This window comes from Pristiophorus japonicus, unplaced genomic scaffold, assembly GCF_044704955.1.
Source record: "Pristiophorus japonicus isolate sPriJap1 unplaced genomic scaffold, sPriJap1.hap1 HAP1_SCAFFOLD_253, whole genome shotgun sequence".
In the NCBI taxonomy this organism is placed as follows: Eukaryota; Metazoa; Chordata; class Chondrichthyes; family Pristiophoridae; genus Pristiophorus; species Pristiophorus japonicus.
In genome coordinates, this window is record NW_027252263.1 from 230071 (window position 1) to 247354 (window position 17284).

General features: G+C 44.8%; 1 protein-coding gene across 1 annotated transcript in view; it reads right to left on the bottom strand.

Moving 5' to 3' along the window:
• nipblb (NIPBL cohesin loading factor b) overlaps positions 1-17284 on the bottom strand; it is a gene marked incomplete at its 3' end in the record, with an annotated part of 524975 nt that overhangs the window by 216618 nt on the left and 291073 nt on the right. Inside the window, exon 14 of the mRNA XM_070871482.1 lies at positions 9354-9425. Coding sequence (XP_070727583.1) covers positions 9354-9425 — 72 coding nt within the window. The remainder of the gene's footprint in view (positions 1-9353; positions 9426-17284) is intronic.

Here is a 17284-nt window from a genome sequence, read left to right on the forward strand (position 1 = left end):
GCCTCAACTGCTTCCTTGGGCAGAGAATTCCACAGATTCACAACCCTCTGGGAGAAGAAATTCTTTCTCAACTCGGTTTTAAATTGGCTCCCCCGTATTTTGAGGCTGTGCCCCCTAGTTCTAGTCTCCCTGACCAGTGGGAGCAACCTCTCTGCCTCTAAGTTGTCTATCCCTTTCATTATTTTAAATGTTTCTATAAGATCACCCCTCATCCTTCTGAACTCCAACGAGTAAAGCCCCAGTCTACTCAATCTATCATCAAAAGGTGACCCCCTCATCTCCGGAATCAGCCTAGTGAATCGTCTCTGTACCCCCTTCAAAGCCAGTATATCCTTCCTTAAGTAAGGCGACCAAAACTGCTCGCAGTACTCCAGGTGCGGCCTCACCAATAACCTGTACAGTTGCAGCAGGACCTCCCTGCTTTTGTTCTCCATCCCTCTCGCAATGAAGGCCAACATTCCATTCGCCTTCCTGATTACCTGCTGCACCTGCAAACTAACTTTTTGGGATTCATGCACAAGGACCCCCAGGTCCCTCTGCACTGCAGCATGTTGTAATTTCTCCCCATTCAAATAGTATTCCCTTTTTTTTTCCCCCCAAGGTGGATGACCTCACACTTTGACATTGTATTCCATCTGCTAAACCTTAGCCCATTCGCTTAACCTATCTAAATCTCTTTGCAGCCTCTGTGTCCGCCACAAAACTCGCTTTCCCACTAATCTTTGTGTCATCTGCAAATTTTGTTACACTACACTCTGTCCCCTCTTCCAGGTCATCTATGTATATTGATTTAATTAAGAGGGGGAAAATAGAGTACGAGAAGAAGCTTGCAGGGAACATAAAAACTGACTGCAAAAGCTTCTAGAGATATGTGAAGAGAAAAAGATTAGTGAAGACAAATGTTGGTCCCTTGATGTTGGATTCAGGTGAATTTATAATGGGGAACAAAGAAATGGCAGACCAATTGAACAAATACTTTGGTTCTGTCTTCACGAAGGAAGGCACAAATAACCTTCCGGAAGTACTAGGGGACCAAGGGTCTAGTGAGAAGGAGAAACTGAAGGAAATCCTTATTAGTCAGGAAATTGTGTTAGGAAAATTGATGGGATTGAAGGCCGATAAATCCTTGGGGCCTGATAGTCTGCATCCCAGAGTACTTCAGGAACTGGCCCTAGAAACAGTCTATCGACTCTGGATCGGTTTCTATGGACTGGAGGGTAGCTAATGTAACACCACTTTTTAAAAAAGGGAGGGAGAAAGAAAGTGGATAATTATAGACCGGTTAGCCTGACATCAGTAGTGGGGAAAATGTTGGAATCAATTATTATGAAATAGCAGCACATTTGGAAAGCAGTGACAGGATGGATTTATGAAAGGGAAATCATGATTGAAAAATCTCCTGGAATTTTTTGAGGATGTAACTAGTAGAATGGACAAGGGAGAACCAGTGGATGTGGTGTATTTGGACTTTTAAAAGGCTTTTGACAAGGTCCCACACAAGAGATTGGTGTGCAAAATCAAAGCACATGGTATTGGGGGTAATATACTGACGTGGATAGAGAACTGGTTGGCAGACAGGAAGCAGAGTGTCGGCATAAATGGTCTTTTTCAGAATGGCAGACAGTGACTAGTGGAGTGCCGCAGGGCTCAGTGCTGGGACCCCAGCTCTTTACAATATACATCAACGATATGGATGAAGAAATTGAGTGTAATATCTCCAAGTTTGCAGATGACACTAAACTGGGTGGCGGTGTGAGCTGTGAGGGGGACGCTAGGAGGCTGCAGGGTGACTTGGACAGGTTAGGCAAATGCATGGCAGATACAGTATAATGTAGATAAATGTGAGATTATCCACTTTGGGGGCAAAAATGCAAAGACCGATTATCTGAATGGCGGCAGATTAGGAAAAGGGGAGGTGCAACGAGACCTGGGTGTCATGGTTCATCAGTCATTGAAAGTTGGCATGCAGGTACAGCAGGCGATGAAGGCGGCAAATGGTATGTTGGCCTTCATAGCTGGGGGATTTGAGTATAGGAGCAGGGAGGTCTTACTGCAGTTGTACAGGGCCTTGGTGAGGCCTAACCTGGAATACTATGTTCAGTTTTGGTCTCCTAATCTGAGGAAGGACATTCTTGCTATTGAGGGAGTGCAGCGAAGGTTCACCAGACTGATATGGCAGGACTGACATATGAGGAGAGACTGGATCAACTGGGCCTTTATACATTGGAGTTTAGAAAGTTGAGAGGGGATCTCATAGAAATATCTAAGATTCTGACAGGACGGGACAGGTTAGGTTAGATGCGGGTAGAATGTTCCCGATGTTGGGAAATCCCAGAACTAGTGGACACAGTCTGAAGATAAGGGTTAGGCCATTTAGGACTGAGATGAGGAGAAACTTCTTCACGCAGAGAGTTGTTAACCTCTGGTATTGCCTGCTGCAGAGAGTTGTTGATGCCAGTTCATTGGATATATTCAAGAGGGAGTTAGATATGGCCCTTACGGCTATGGGGATCAAGGGGTATGGAGAGAAAGGAGTAAAAAGGGAATGATCAGCCATGATCTTAGTGAATGGTGGTGCAGGCTCGAAGGGCCGAATGGCCTACTCCTGCACCTATTTTCTATGTTTCTATGTTAGCACCAATATTAGCGTCCTCGACCAGGCCAATATCCCCAGCATTGAAGCACTGACCACACTTGATCTGCTCCGCTGAGCAGGCCACATTGTCCGCATGCCAGACACGAGAATCCCAAAGCAAGCGCTCTACTCGGAACTCCTTCACGGCAAACGAGCCAAAAGTGGGCAGCGGAAACGTTACACAAGAGATTGGTGTGCAAAATCAAAGCACATGGTATTGGGGGTAATGTACTGACGTGGATAGAGAATTGGATGGCAGACAGGAAGCAGAGTCGGGATAAACAGGTCCTTTTCAGAATGGCAGGCAGTGACTAGTGGAGTGCCGCAGGGCTCAGTGCTGGGACCCCAGCTCTTTACAATATACATTAATGATTTAGATGAAGGAATTGAGTGTAATATCTCCAAGTTTGCAGATGACACTAAACTGGGTGGCGGTGTGAGCCGTGAGGAGGACGCTAAGAGGCTGCAGGGTGCTTGGGACAGGTTAGGTGAGTGGGAAAATGCATGGCAGATGCAGTATAATGTGGATAAATGTGAGGTTATCCATTTTGGGGGCAAAAACACAAAGTTCTATGTTAAGGACACCCTCAAAGCCTCCCTGATAAAGTGCAACCTCCTCAATGACACCTGGGAGTCCCTGGCCAAAGACCGCCCTAAGTGGAAGAAATGCATCCGGGAGGGCACTGAGCACCTCGAGTCTCGTCGCCGAGAACATGCAGAAACCAAGCGCAAGCTGCGGAAAGAGCGTGCGGCAAACCAGACTCCCCACCCCTTCCCACCTGTGGCAGAGACTGTGGTTCTCGTATTGGACTGTTCAGCTGCCCAAGGACTCATTTTAAGAGTGGAAGCAAGTCTTCCACGATTCCGAGGGACTGCGATGATGATGAGTACTGTGCAGCATCAAATGAGATGTCTGCCTGGTTAGGTGGACATAAAAGATGCTATGGCAATATTTGAAGAGAAGCTCGTTGGCTGCCAAGTGCTTTGGGTTGTCCCGAAGACATGAAGTGTCTATGTAAATTAATGCTCCTGATCATTCTTGCCCCTTGCTTTTCCCTCCAAACTGGTAAAAGTGCCACCTCTAGATTTATTTGGTACAGGACATCGAGTAATTCAAGGCTCTATAAGCAGATGTATAGGTAAGAATGGCCATTGCCGAAGACGATTTCAGCAGCTAAAGTAATAAAAAAATGTCCTGGTCAAATGCAACCGGGAAGCAGCTTTTGATGCGAACTTTGGGTAAACTCTGAGAACCGGTCACAAGAACAAATCTTGGCCTTTATTGCCAAGGGCATGGAGTATAAAAGCAGGGAAGTCTTCCAACAGCTATATAAGGTATTCCACACCTGGAGTACTGCGTGCAGTTTTGGTTTCCATATTTACGAAAGGATATACTTGCTTTGGAGGCAGTTCAGAGAAGGTTCACTCGGTTGATTCCGGGGATGAGGGGGTTGACTTATGAGGAAAGGTTGAGGAGGTTGGGCCTCTACTCATTGGAATTCAAAAGAATGAGAGGTGATCTTATCGAAACGTATAAGATTATGAGGGGGCTTGACAAGGTGGATTTAGAGAGGATGTTTCCACTGATGGGGGAGACTAGAACTAGAGGGCATGATCAGTCAGAATGTGAATTTATAATGGGGAACAAAGAAATGGCAGACCAATTGAACAAATACTTTGGTTCTGTCTTCACTAAGGAAGACACAAATAACCTTCTGGAAATACTAGGGGACCGAGGGTCTAACGAGAAGGAGGAACTGAAGGAAATCCTTATTAGTCAGGAAATTGTGTTAGGGAAATTGATGAGATTGAAGGCCAATAAATCCCCAGGGCCTCATAGTCTGCATCCCAGAGTACTTAAGGAAGTGGTCCTAGAAATAGTGGATGCAGTGGTGGTCATTTTCCAACATTCTATAGACTCTGGATCAGTTCCTAGGGATTGGAGGGTGGCTAATGTAACCTCACTTTTTTAAAAAAGAGGGAGAAAACAGGGAATTATAGACTGGTTAGCCTGACATTGGTAGTGGGGAAAATGTTAGAATCAATTATTAAAGATGTAATAGCAGCGCATTTGGAAAGCAGTGACAGGATCGGACCAAGTCAGCATGGATTTATGAAAGGGAAATCATGCTTGACAAATCTTCTAGAATTTTTTTGAGGATGTAACTAGTAGAGTGGACAAGGGAGAACCACTGGATGTGGTGTATTTGGACTTTCAAAAAGCTTTTGACAAGGTCCCACACAAGAGATTGGTGTGCAAAATTAAAGCACATGGTATTGGGGGTGATGTATTGACGTGGATAGAGAACTGGTTGGCAGACAGGAAGCAAAGAGTAGGAATAAACGGGTCCTTTTTAGAATGGCAGGCAGTGACTAGTGGGGTACCGCAAGGTTCAGTACTGGGACCCCAGCTATTTACAATATACATTAACGCTTTAGACGAAGGAATTGAATGTAATATCTCCAAGTTTGCAGATGAAACTAAGCTGGGTGGCGGTGTGAGCTGTGAGGAGGATGCTAAGAGGCTGCAGGGTGACTTGGACAGGTTAGGTGAGTGGGCAAATGCTTGGCAGATGCAGTATAATGTAGATAAATGTGAGGTTATTCACTTGGGTGACAAAAAAGGAAGGCAGAATATCATCTGAATGGTGACAGATTAGGAAAAGGGGAGGTGCAACGAGACCTGGGTGTCATGGTACATCAGTCATTAAAAGTTGGCATACAGGTGCAGCAGGCGGGTGAAGAAGGCAAATGGCATGTTGGCCTTCATAGCGAGAAGATTTGAGTATAGGAGCAGGGAGGTCTTACTGCAGTTGTACAGGGTCTTGGTGAGGCCACACCTTGAATATTGTGTACGGTTTTGGTCTCCTAATCTGAGGAAGGACATTCTTGCTATTGAGGGAGTACAGCGAAGGTTCACCAGACTGATTCCCGGAATGGCAGGACTGACATATGAAGAAAGACTGGATCAACTAGACTCATTTTCATTGGAATTTATTAGAATGAGAGGGGATCGCATAGAAACATATAAAATTCTGACGGGATTGGACAGGTTAGATGCAGGAAGAATGTTCCCGATGTTTGGGAAATCCAGAACCAGGGGTCACAGTCTTAGGATAAGGGGTCAGCCATTTCAGACCGAGATGAGGAGAAACTTCTTCACTCAGAATTGTGAACCCGTGGAATTCTCTACCACAGAAAGTTGTTGAGGCCAGTTCGTTAGATGTGGCCCTTACGGCTAAAGGGATCAAGGGGTATGGAGAGAAAGCAAGAATGGGGTACTAAAGTTGCATGATCAGCCATGATCATATTGAATGGTGGTGCAGGCTCGTAGGGCCGAATGGCCTACTTCTGCACCTATTTTCTATGTTTCTATGATCTTAGAAAAAGGGGCCGCGCATTTAAAATAAATGAGGAGAAATTTCTTCTCTCAGGAGGGTTGTAAATCTGTGGAATTCGCTGCCTCACGAGCTGTGGAAGCTGGGACATTGAATAAATTTAAGACAGAAATAGACAGTTTCTTAAACGATAAGGGGATAAGAGGTTATGGGGAGCGGGCGGGGAAGTGGAGCTGAGTTCATGATCAGAGCAACCATGATCGTATTAAATGGTGGAGCAGGCTCGAGGGGCCATATGGCCTACTCCTGTTCCTATTTCTTATGTTATGTAAATGGGATTGATCTAGAAGAAGGGCTTGCAGTTCACCAACTCTGCAAACCCAAAGTAACAGAAAATGAATGCAATTTTCCAAGTGTTAAATGAATTGGGGGCCAGTGTCTCGAAGAGAGGAGAAAGAGGAGATTCACAAGGATGTTGCCTGGACTGGAGAATTTTGGAACAGAGGAGGCTGAGGGGAGACCTTATTGAGGTGTATAAAATTTTGGGGGGCCTGGATAGAGTGGATAGGAGAGACCTATTTCCCTTAGCAGAGGTGTCAGCAACCAGGGGGCATAAATTTCAAGTAATTGGGGGAAGGTTTAGAGGGGATTTGAGGGAAAAAGAATTCACCCAGAGGGTGGTGAGGGTCTGGAACTCACTGCCTTAAAGTATGGTAGAGGCAGAAACCCTCACCACATTTAAACAGTACTTGGATGTGCACCTGAAGTGCCGTAACTTGCCGGGCTACGGACCGAGAGCTGGAAAGTGAGATTAGGCTGGATAGCTCTTGGTTGGCTGGCATGGACATGATGGACCGAAATGGCCTCCTTCCGTGCTATAAATTTCTACGATTCTATGAGGACGGAGGGATCAAGGATTGTTTTTTTAAGGAGAGGGCCCCAACATTCTAGAGCCCTCAATCACTGCACTCAGTCTTTCTACTTTGTCCAAGCTTTTCATATTTTAAACACCTCAATCAAAACACCCCATTAATCTGTTCTGAAGAAAAAGACACCCAATTTTTGACATCTTTGTGTATTTGTATTTCCTCATGCTTGGCAGCACCCTTGTGAATTTGTAGTACCCACTCTATTGCCTCAACATCCTTCCGACAGTATAGTCTTAAGGCTTTCTGAGGTGTCAGTCGCAGCTTCGTGGTAGCACCCTCGCGCGAGTCAGATGGTCATGGGTTAGCCCCACGCCAGTCACTTGTGCACTTAATCTAGTCTGACACTCCAGCGCAGTACTGAGGGAGCGCTGCACTGTCGGATGAACAGTCTTTCGGATCAGATGTTAAGCCGAGGTCCCATGTGCCCTCATGTGAACGTAAAAGGTACTATTTGAAGAGGAGAATTCTTCCGGTATCCTTGTCAACATTTACCCCCCAACCAACATCACACACAGATAATCTGGTCATTTCTCTCATTTCTGTTTGTGGAAGCTGGCTACGTGCAAATTGGCTACCACGTTTTCTACATTACAACAGTGACCTCATTTCAGAAATACTTGATTGGCTTTGAAGTTCTTTAGGATGTACTGAGGATATGAATAATGCTATATAAATACAAGTTTGACCATTCTTTATATAGATTCACTGTTACATTTTGCCTTTTAGATTCTGTACCACTTGCCATAACACTCAGTATTTTGACAGCTACTTTATTGCCATATCCATTTGAGCTTGTGAATCTGCACCTCCAAACAGCTCTGCCCATCCAGATCAGACAGCTTTCCTGCGTTCAAAGTTTTTTTAACCAAAATGTATTACAGCACATTTACTTGGAATTCCATCGACCACTTTTTTGTCATTCTGCCATACGATCAATATCCCCCTGCAGCTTCCTTTGGTCCTCAGAATCATTCACTATGCCTCCTAGAATAATACGGCACAGCAGATGGAGACCATTTGGCCCATCATACCTGTGCTGGCTCTCTAAAAGAGCTATCCAATTAGTCCCACTACCCTGCTCTTTCCCCACACCCCTGCAAATCTTTCCTTTTTAAGTAGAGATACGATTCCTGTATTAGTGTCGTCTGCAAATTCTGACATCATTCCCGTTAGCACTGTATGCATAATCAGGGAAGATTGAAAAACCATTCTCTGCATACTTGGCGCACAGAAGACTGACCACTCGGACGAGGTTTTGGCGCTGGTACCTGTACTCTCAGAAAGAGTTAGCACCTTGAGGAGAAAATTAGATGGGGAAAAAGAAACATTAATCAGCTCATGAAGGAATACATCAGCTAGTGACTACGAGACCATAATTTAAATTGGCCCCAATTGTTTAATCAATTGATTATCGAAAACTTTGATCAGAATTTGAGTATTTTCAGGTTTATTCTGTAGGTGATGGAACATTCAAAAGACACGCTGCATTTATTTTACCAACACCCACAAATACTGCAAAGAGAATTCAGTAAGTGGCAACATTTTCTATTAAAAAAGGGAAATAAAGGGAATCCTTCCCAGAGAGAGAGGAACTAGCAATCCAACAAAAGAAAAGCAGTTGACACTGGCTTACAAAGGCCACATCCGATTCAAAACTTTGGTCCACAATAGTGGGAGATGAATTCAATGTGACTGGATCAGTAGATTTCTACTGATTTAGTGTCTGACCTCATAACGCATTGAAGGCAAATACAAGGGGAAGTTAGGTTTGAAGCAGAAAGTTGTCAAATTCATAAGAAAGGGGCTTTCACGACCACCGGATGCCCCAAAGCGCTTTACAGCCAATGAAGTACTTTTCTTTTTTGAAGAGCAGTCACTGTTGTAATGTAGGAAACACGGTAGTTCAATTTACAATTTTGCAAGCACCCACAAGCAGCAACGTGTTAATGATCAGATCATTTGTTTTAGTGATTTTGATGGAGGGATAAATATTGGCCAAGACATCAGGGATAATGCCCTGTTCTTTTTTGAAATAGTGCCATGGGATCTTTTACATCCACATTACACGAGAGGGCAGACAGGGTTTAACGTCTCATCCGAAAACGGCACCTCCAACAGTGCAGCACTCCCCTCAGCACTGCACTGGAATGTCAGCCTAGACTTTTGTGCTCAAGTCTCTGGAGTGTGAACCCACGACCTTGTGACTCCGAGGTGACGCTGCGACCCACTGAGCCACAGCTGACACTTGTGATGCAAGTGTTGAATGCTCTCCTTCCATCTACCTTGAAGTTCTAATAGATACCGTCAGGGAACAGGTGTGAGGGAAGAGTCAGGCTTTTAATTTTAGGCGGCTGACCTCAACCAAGAACCCAGCAGCAACATTGTTATTACACTTCAAAAGCCCAAGGCATTCAACGTCCATGTATGAAGTGTTTGAGACACTGGCTTTACCTTCAGGAGTAAGTTTAGCTTCATATGCTTTCCTCTTCTTTTGTTTTTCTCTTTTCCTCATCTTTTTGGCAACTGTAAATAAAATTTTTTTGGTAAAGTTTAATATTTGGTACCATTAATATAATCAAGCAGCTGGGTTTAGTCCATTACAGTCCAGAACGGAAGAGAAAACAAAATCTAATCAAAATGATGCATCGCTTGACTTGGGAATGTATGTACATAATATGGAATGGTCAGCAAAGCACTGCACAAAGCAGGCAGCTCCACATGCAAGACCCAAAGCATGTACAAATACCATCCCAACCAGGAAGGAACTGTACACCATCCCAAGCTGTGTAAATGTGCCTGTTGGGAGTCAGGTGTGATGGTAGTCAATATTGCCCCGCAAGCTGCGCGGCCGCACGTTAATTGCGAGACACCGCGCAGGCCGCTCACCAGCTGCTGCCCCAGTAACGTGGCCGCACAGCAAATTTAAAAGCACCGCACACACACACAAAATTAGAAGGAACATTCTGCTCATACCCACTTGCTCCTGATCACTATGCTGTTTGGAATGTTTAAATTTAAAAGTATGTTGATTAAGAACATAAATAGGAGCAGGAGTGGGCCACACGGCCCCTCGAGCCTGCTCCGCCATTCAATACCATCATGGCTGATCCCATCATGGACCCAGCTCCACTTCCCCGCCCGCTCCCCATAACCCCTTATCAGTTAAGAAACTGCCTATTTCTATCTTAAATTTATTCAATGACCCAGCCTCCACAGCTCTCTGAGGCAGTGAATTCCACAGATTTACAACCCTCAGAGAGAAGAAATTCCTCCTCATCTCAGTTTTAAATGGGTGGCCCCTTACTCTAAGACCATGCCCCCTAGTTCTAGTCTCCCCCATCAGTGGAAACATCCTCTCTGCATCCACCTTGTCAAGCCCCCCTCATAATCTTATACGTTTTGATAAGATCACCTCTCATTCTTCTGAATTCCAATGAGTAGAGGCCCAACCTCCTCAACCTTTCCTCATAAGTCAACCCCCTCATCCCCGGAATCAACCGAGTGAACCTTCTCTGAACTGCCTCCAAAGCAAGTATATCCTTTCGTAAATATGGAAACCAAAACTGCACGCAGTACTCCAGGTGTGGCCTCACCAATACCCTGTATAACTGTAGCAAGACTGCCCTGCTTTTACAGAAACATAGAAAATAGGTGCAGGAGTAGGCCATTCGGTCCTTCAAGCCTGCACCACCATTCAATGAGTTCATGGCTGATCATTCACCTCAGTATCCCTTTCCTGCTTTCTCCCCATACCCCTTTAGCCGTAAGGGCCATATCTAACTCCCTCTTGAATATATCCAATGAACTGACATCAACAACTCTCTGCGGCAGGGAATTCCACAGGTTAACAACTCTCTGAGTGAAGAGGTTTCTCCTCATCTCGGTCCTAAATGGCCTACCCCTTATCCTAAGACTATGCCCCCTGGTTCTGGACTTTCCCAACATCGGGAACATTCTTCCTGCATCTAACCACTCAATTCCTTTATCCAAATCATTGATGTATATTGTCATTAGCTGAGGTCCCAGCACTGAGCCCTGCGGCACCCCACTAGTCACTGCCTGCCATTCTGAAAAGGACCCGTTTATCCCGACTCTCTGCTTCCTGTCTGCCAACCAGTTCTCTATCCACGTCAGTACATTACCCCCAATACCATGTGCTTTAATTTCTTGTGTGGGACCTTGTCAAAAGCCTTTTGAAAGTCCAAATACACCACATCCACTGGTTCTCCCTTGCCCACTCTACCAGTTACATCCTCAAAAAATTCTAGAAGACTTGTCAAGCATGATTTTCCTTTCATAAATCCATGCTGACTTGGACCGATCCTGTCACTGCTTTCCAAATGCGCTGCTATTTCATCTTTAATAATTGATTCCAACATTTTCCCCACTACTGATGTCAGGCTAACCGGTCTATAATGACCCATTTTCTCTCTCCCTCCTTTCTTAAAAAGTGGTGTTACATTAGCTACCCTCCAGTCCATAGGAACTGATCCCAGAGTCGATAGACTGTTGGAAAATGATCACCAATGCATCCACTATTTCTAGGGCCACTTCCTTAAGTACTCTGGGATGCAGACTCAGGCCCCAGGGATTTATCGGCCTTCAATTTCCCTAACACAATTTCCAGCCGAATGAAGATTTCCTTCCGTTCCTCCTTCTCACTAGTCCCTCGGTCCCTTAGTATTTCCAGAAGGTTATTTGTGTCTTTCTTCGTGAAGACAGAACCAAATATTTGTTCAACTGGTCCGCCATTTCTTTGTTCCCCATTATAAATTCACCTGAATCTGACTGCAAGGGACCTACGTTTGTCTTCACTAATCTTTTTCTCTTCACATATCTATAGCAGCTTTTGCAGTCAGTTTTTATGTTCCCTGCAAGCTTCCTTTGATACTCTATTTCCCCCCCTCCTAATTAAACCCTTTGTCCTCCTCTGCTGAATTCTAAATTTCTCCCAGTCCCCAGGTTTGCTGCTTTTTCTGGCCAATTTATATGCCTCTTCCTTGGATTTAACACTATCCTAATTTCCTTTGTTAGCCACAGCTGAGCCACTTTCCCCGTTTTATTTTTACTCCAGACAGGGATGTACAATTGTTGAAGTTCATCCATGTGATATTTAAATGTTTGCCATTGCCTATCCACCTTCAACCCTTCGTATCATTCTAGCAAATTCATATCTCATACCATCGAAGTTACCTTTCCTTAAGTTCAGGACCCTAGTCTCTGAATTAACTGTGTCACTCTCCATCTTAATAAAGAATTCTACCATATTATGGTCACTCTTCCCCAAGGGGCCTCGCACAAGATTGTTAATTAGTCCTTTCTCATTACACATCACCCAGTCTAGGATGGCCAGCCCTCGAGTTGGTTCTTCGACATATTGGTCTAGAAAACCATCCCTTATACACTCCAGGAAATCCTCCTCCACCGTATTGCTACCAGTTTGGTTAGCCCAAACAATATGTAGATTAAAGTCACCCATGATAACTGCTGTACATTTATTGCACACATCCCTAATTTCTTGTTTGATGCTGTCCCCAACCTTGCTACTACTGTTTGGTGGTCTGTACACAACTCCCACTAACGTTTTCTGCCCTTTGGTATTCCGCAGCTCCGCCCATACAGATTCCACATCATCCAAGCTGATGTCCTTCCTTACAATTGCATTAATTTCCTCTTTAACCAGCAACGCTACCCCAACTCCTTTTCCTTTCTGTCTATCCTTCCTGAATGTTGAATACCCTGGATGTTGAGTTCCTAGCCCTGGTCACCCTGGAGCCATGTCTCTGTGATGCCGACCACATCGTATCCGTTAACTGCTATTTGCGCAGTTAATTCGTCCACCTTATTCCGAATACTCCTCGCATTGAGGCACAGAGCCTTCAGGCTTGTCTTTTTAAACACACTTTGCCCCTTTAGAATTTTGCTGTAATGTGACCCTTTTTGATTTTTGCCTTGGGTTTCTTCACTTTTACTTTTCTTTTTTCTATATTTTGCTTCTGCCCCCATTCTACTTTCCTCTGTCTCCCTGCATAGGTTCCCATCCCCCTGCCATATTAGTTTAACCCCTCTCCAACAGTACTAGCAAACATCCCTCCTAGGACATTGGTTCCGGTCCTGCCCAGGTGCAGACTATCCTGGCCAGGTGCATCCCCTTCGCAATAAAGGCCAAGATACCATTGGCCTTCCTGATCACTTGCTGTACCTTTTGTGTTTCATGCACAAGTACCCCCAGGTCCCGCTGTATTGCGGCAGTTTGCAGTCTTTCTCCATTTAAATAATAACTTGCTCTTTGATTTTTTCTGCCGAAGATTTATTCTATCTCACACTTTCCAACATTTTACATTATCTACCAAATTTTTGCCCACTCCTTTTGAATTGTAAACAAAATTCTGAGGGACAATGACTGGATTTTTTAAGGGAATGTTGTGTCTGACTAACTTGATTGAATTTGTTGAGGTAACCAGGAGGATCGATGAGGGTAGTACGTATGATGTAGTGTATATGGATTTTAGCAAGGCTTTTGATAAGGTCCCACATGGCAGACTGGTCACGAAGGTAACTAAAGAAATAAAGGACGGTATCCAATTAAAAACAAGGGCATACAAAGTGGACAAAACTAGTGGGAGGACAGAAATTTGGGAAGCTTTTAAAAACCAGCAAAGAATGACTAAAAAAATGATTAAGAAAGGGAAGATAGACTATGAAAGTAAACTAGCACGAAATATAAAAACAGATAGTAGAGTTTCTACAGGTATATAAAAAGGAAAAGAGTGGCTAAAGTAAATGTTGGGTTCCCATTCCCCTGCCAAACTAGTTGAAACACTCTCCAACAGTACTAGCAACCCCACCCCCCCCCCCACCACACCCACACCGCGAGGATATTGGTCCTGGCTCTGTTGAGCTGCAATCCGTCCGGCTTGAAAAGGTCCCATCTCCCCCAGAAGCGGTGCCAATGCCTCAGGAAACGAAAGCCCTCACTCCTGCACCATCTCTCCAGCCACGCATTCATCTGCTCTAACCTCCTATTTCTGTACTCACTAGTTCGTGGCACCGGGAGTAATCTGGAGATTACTACCTTTGAGGTACTGCTTTTGAATCTCCTTGCTCCCTAAACTCTGCCTGCAGGGCCTCATCCCCCTTTCTACCTATGTCATTGGTCCCCATATAGATCACGACCTCTAGCTATTCACCCTCTCCCCCCAGAATGCCCTGCAGCCACTCGGTGACATCCTTGATCCTGGCACCAGGGAGGCAACATACCATCCTGGAGTCATGTCTGCGGCTGCAGAAACGCCTGTCTGCTCCCCTGACTATTAAATCCCTACCACTATAGCTCTTCCATTCTTCTTCCTCCCCCCGCCACCCCGTGCAGCTGATCCACCCGTGATGCCGTGGATTTGGCTCTGGCTACATTCCCCAAAGCCAGCATCGTCCTCACCAGTACTCAGAACAGAATACCGGTTAGTGAGCGAGATGGACTCAGGGGACTCCTGCACTACCTGCCTAGTCCTCCTCTTCTGTCTGGTGGTCATCCACTCCCTTTCTGCCTGCACACCTCTAGAAATGTGCTATCCACGTAGCTCTCAAGTCTCGAGGATGCACCACGGGGCTCCAGCCGCCGCTCAAGCTCAAAAAACACGGAGTTTTTAAACAAAGGTACACACAGTTAGCAGTATCCAGTACCATACCTGTAGCCAGAGAGGACTGGAAAATAATGGTCAGAGCCTCTGCTATTTTGCTTCTCAAACAGCCTGGGATACATTTCATCTGGGCCTGGGGATTTATCCACTATCAAAGCTGCTAAGCCCTTAATACTTCCTCTCTCACTATGGTTACTTCAACTAATATTTCACACTCCTCCTCCCTCATTGCAATGTCTGTACTGAGCCCTTGGTATCTGTCATAAGCCTCCCTTTTTTTCCTTTATCCAACCCTGTGTGTCACTTGGCATCCAGGGGGCTCTAGATTTGTTAGTCCCACCCTTTTCCTTTAAGGGAACTCGCTCCGAACCCTCAGGATCTCCTCCTGAATGCCTCTCACTGCTGACACTGATTTACCTTCAAGTCACAGTTACCAGTCCACTTTCGCTAAATCCTATTTCAGCTCAGCAAAATTGGCTTTTCCCCAATTGAGAATTTTTATTCCTCTTTTGTCTTTGTCCTTTTCCATAACTACCCGAAATCTTGGAATGCAAATACACAACTCGCTAAAAGTTGTGACACAGCTTAGCAAGGCCAGAAAAAAAGCAAACCAAGCACTAGGGTTTTTGTCTAGCGGTATAGACTGAAAAATAGAGAGTTTATGCTAAAACTGTATCGAACCTTGAACCACACTTTGTACTGGTTGCCCTTTAAAAAAGGCTATAGAAGCACTGGAGAGGATGCAGAGAAGATTTACAAGGATGATACCAGAAATGTGAGGGTATACATATCAGGAAAGAATGAACAGGCAGGGTCTCTTTTCTCTAGAGGTCTTTAAAATTCTGAAAGGTTTTGATATAGTGGATACAGAGAAAGTGTTTCCACTTGTGAGGAAGAGCATAACTAGAGGCCATTAATATAAGAGTCACCAAGAAATCCAATAGGGAATTCAGAAGAAAATGCTTTACACACAGAGAGTGGTGAAAAAGTGGAACTCGCTACCACAGGGAGTGGTTGAAGTGAATAGTATAGATACATTTAAGGGGAGGCTAGACAAGCATGAGGGAGAAGGGAATAGAGAGTTATGATTTAGATGAGGAAAGACGGGAGGAGGCTAGAGTGCAGCATAAACGCCGGCATGGACTGGTTGGGCTGAATGGTCTGTTTGTGCCGTACATCCTATGTAATCCTATGTTTGTAGGGAGTATGATTAAGAAGTTTGCAAAAACTGGCTATTTGGTTGATAAAGAAGAAGAAAGCTGCAGACTGCAGGAAGATATAAATAGACTGATCAGGTGGGCAGAACAGTGGCAAATGGAATTCAATCTGGAGAAGTGTGAGGTAATACATTTGGGGAGAGCTAACAAGGCAAGGGAATACACATTAAATGGTAGGACCCTGAGAAGTGTAGAGGAATAGAGGGATCTTGGAGTGCATGTCCACAGATCCCTGAAGGTAGTAGGCCAGGTGGATAAGGTGGTTAAGGCGGCATACGGGATACTTGCCTGTATTGGCCGAGGCATAGAATATAAGAGCAGGAGGTTATGCTTGAACTGTATAAAACACTGGTTAGGCCGCAGCTGGAGTACTGCGTGCAGTTCTGGTCACCACATTACAGGAAGGATGTGATTGCACTGGAGAGGGTTAGAGGAGATTTACCAGGATGTTGCCGGGACTGGAGAATTTTAGCTATGAGGAAAGATTGGATAGGCCGGGGTTGTTTTCTTTGGAACAGAGGAGGCTGAGGGGAGACCTGATTGAGGTGTATACATTTATGAGGGGCCTAGATAGAGTGGATAGGAAGGACCTATTTCCCTTAGTAGAGGGGTCAATGACCAGGGGGCATTGATTTAAAGTAATTGGGGGGGAGGTTTAGAGGGAATTTGAGGGGAAATTTCTTCATCCAGAGGGTTGTGGTGGTCTTGAACTCTCTGCCTGAAAGGGTGGAAGAGGCAGAAATCCTCATCATATTTAAAATTTACTTAGATATGCACTTGAAGCGCCGTAACCTACAGGGCTGCGGACCAGCAGCTGGAAAGCGGGATTAGGCTGGGTAGCTCTTTGTTGTCCGACGTGGACACGATGGGCTGAATGGCTGCCTCCTGTGCTGTAAATATCTATGATTCTATGATACCCAAGTCTTAAAAATGTGTAAAACTGGCGTTTGCCAAGGTGTATAAGCCCCATGTTACAATTTAAGTCTTCTTGGATTTAGTGACATTATTAAATGGTCTGAGAATCTTGCTTTTATAGAATTGTACAGCACAAAGGGAGGTCATTCGGCCTACGTGCCTGAGCCGGCCTTTCGAAAGAGCTATCAAGTTAATTCCACTCCCTTGCTCTTTCCCCATAGCCCTGCAGATGGATTTGGCACATTGCTCCAGGGTACAATAGTACAGGCCGCAATGTGAGAAACTGGATGCCTGCCTCCTTTCCACACGTATTTCTTTGATCGCTCTGAAGATGGACGAAGCAAACATTTGGTGAAATGTGACTTGATAGAAATCATTAAGCTTCTTTATTTCCAATCAGGTGAACATATAGAAGTTATGATTAGATTCACTTTTTTTCTCAATACAACTTGTGTGTGAATTATAGAATCATAGAATGGCTACAGCACAGGAGGCCATTTGGCCTTCAGCTCACTAACCTTGTTCACTACACCGTGCGTTTTATGAAAAATGAACACACCAGCCTACCTCACTTCAGTGGGTAACTGTTTTAAGCAAAATTCCATCCACT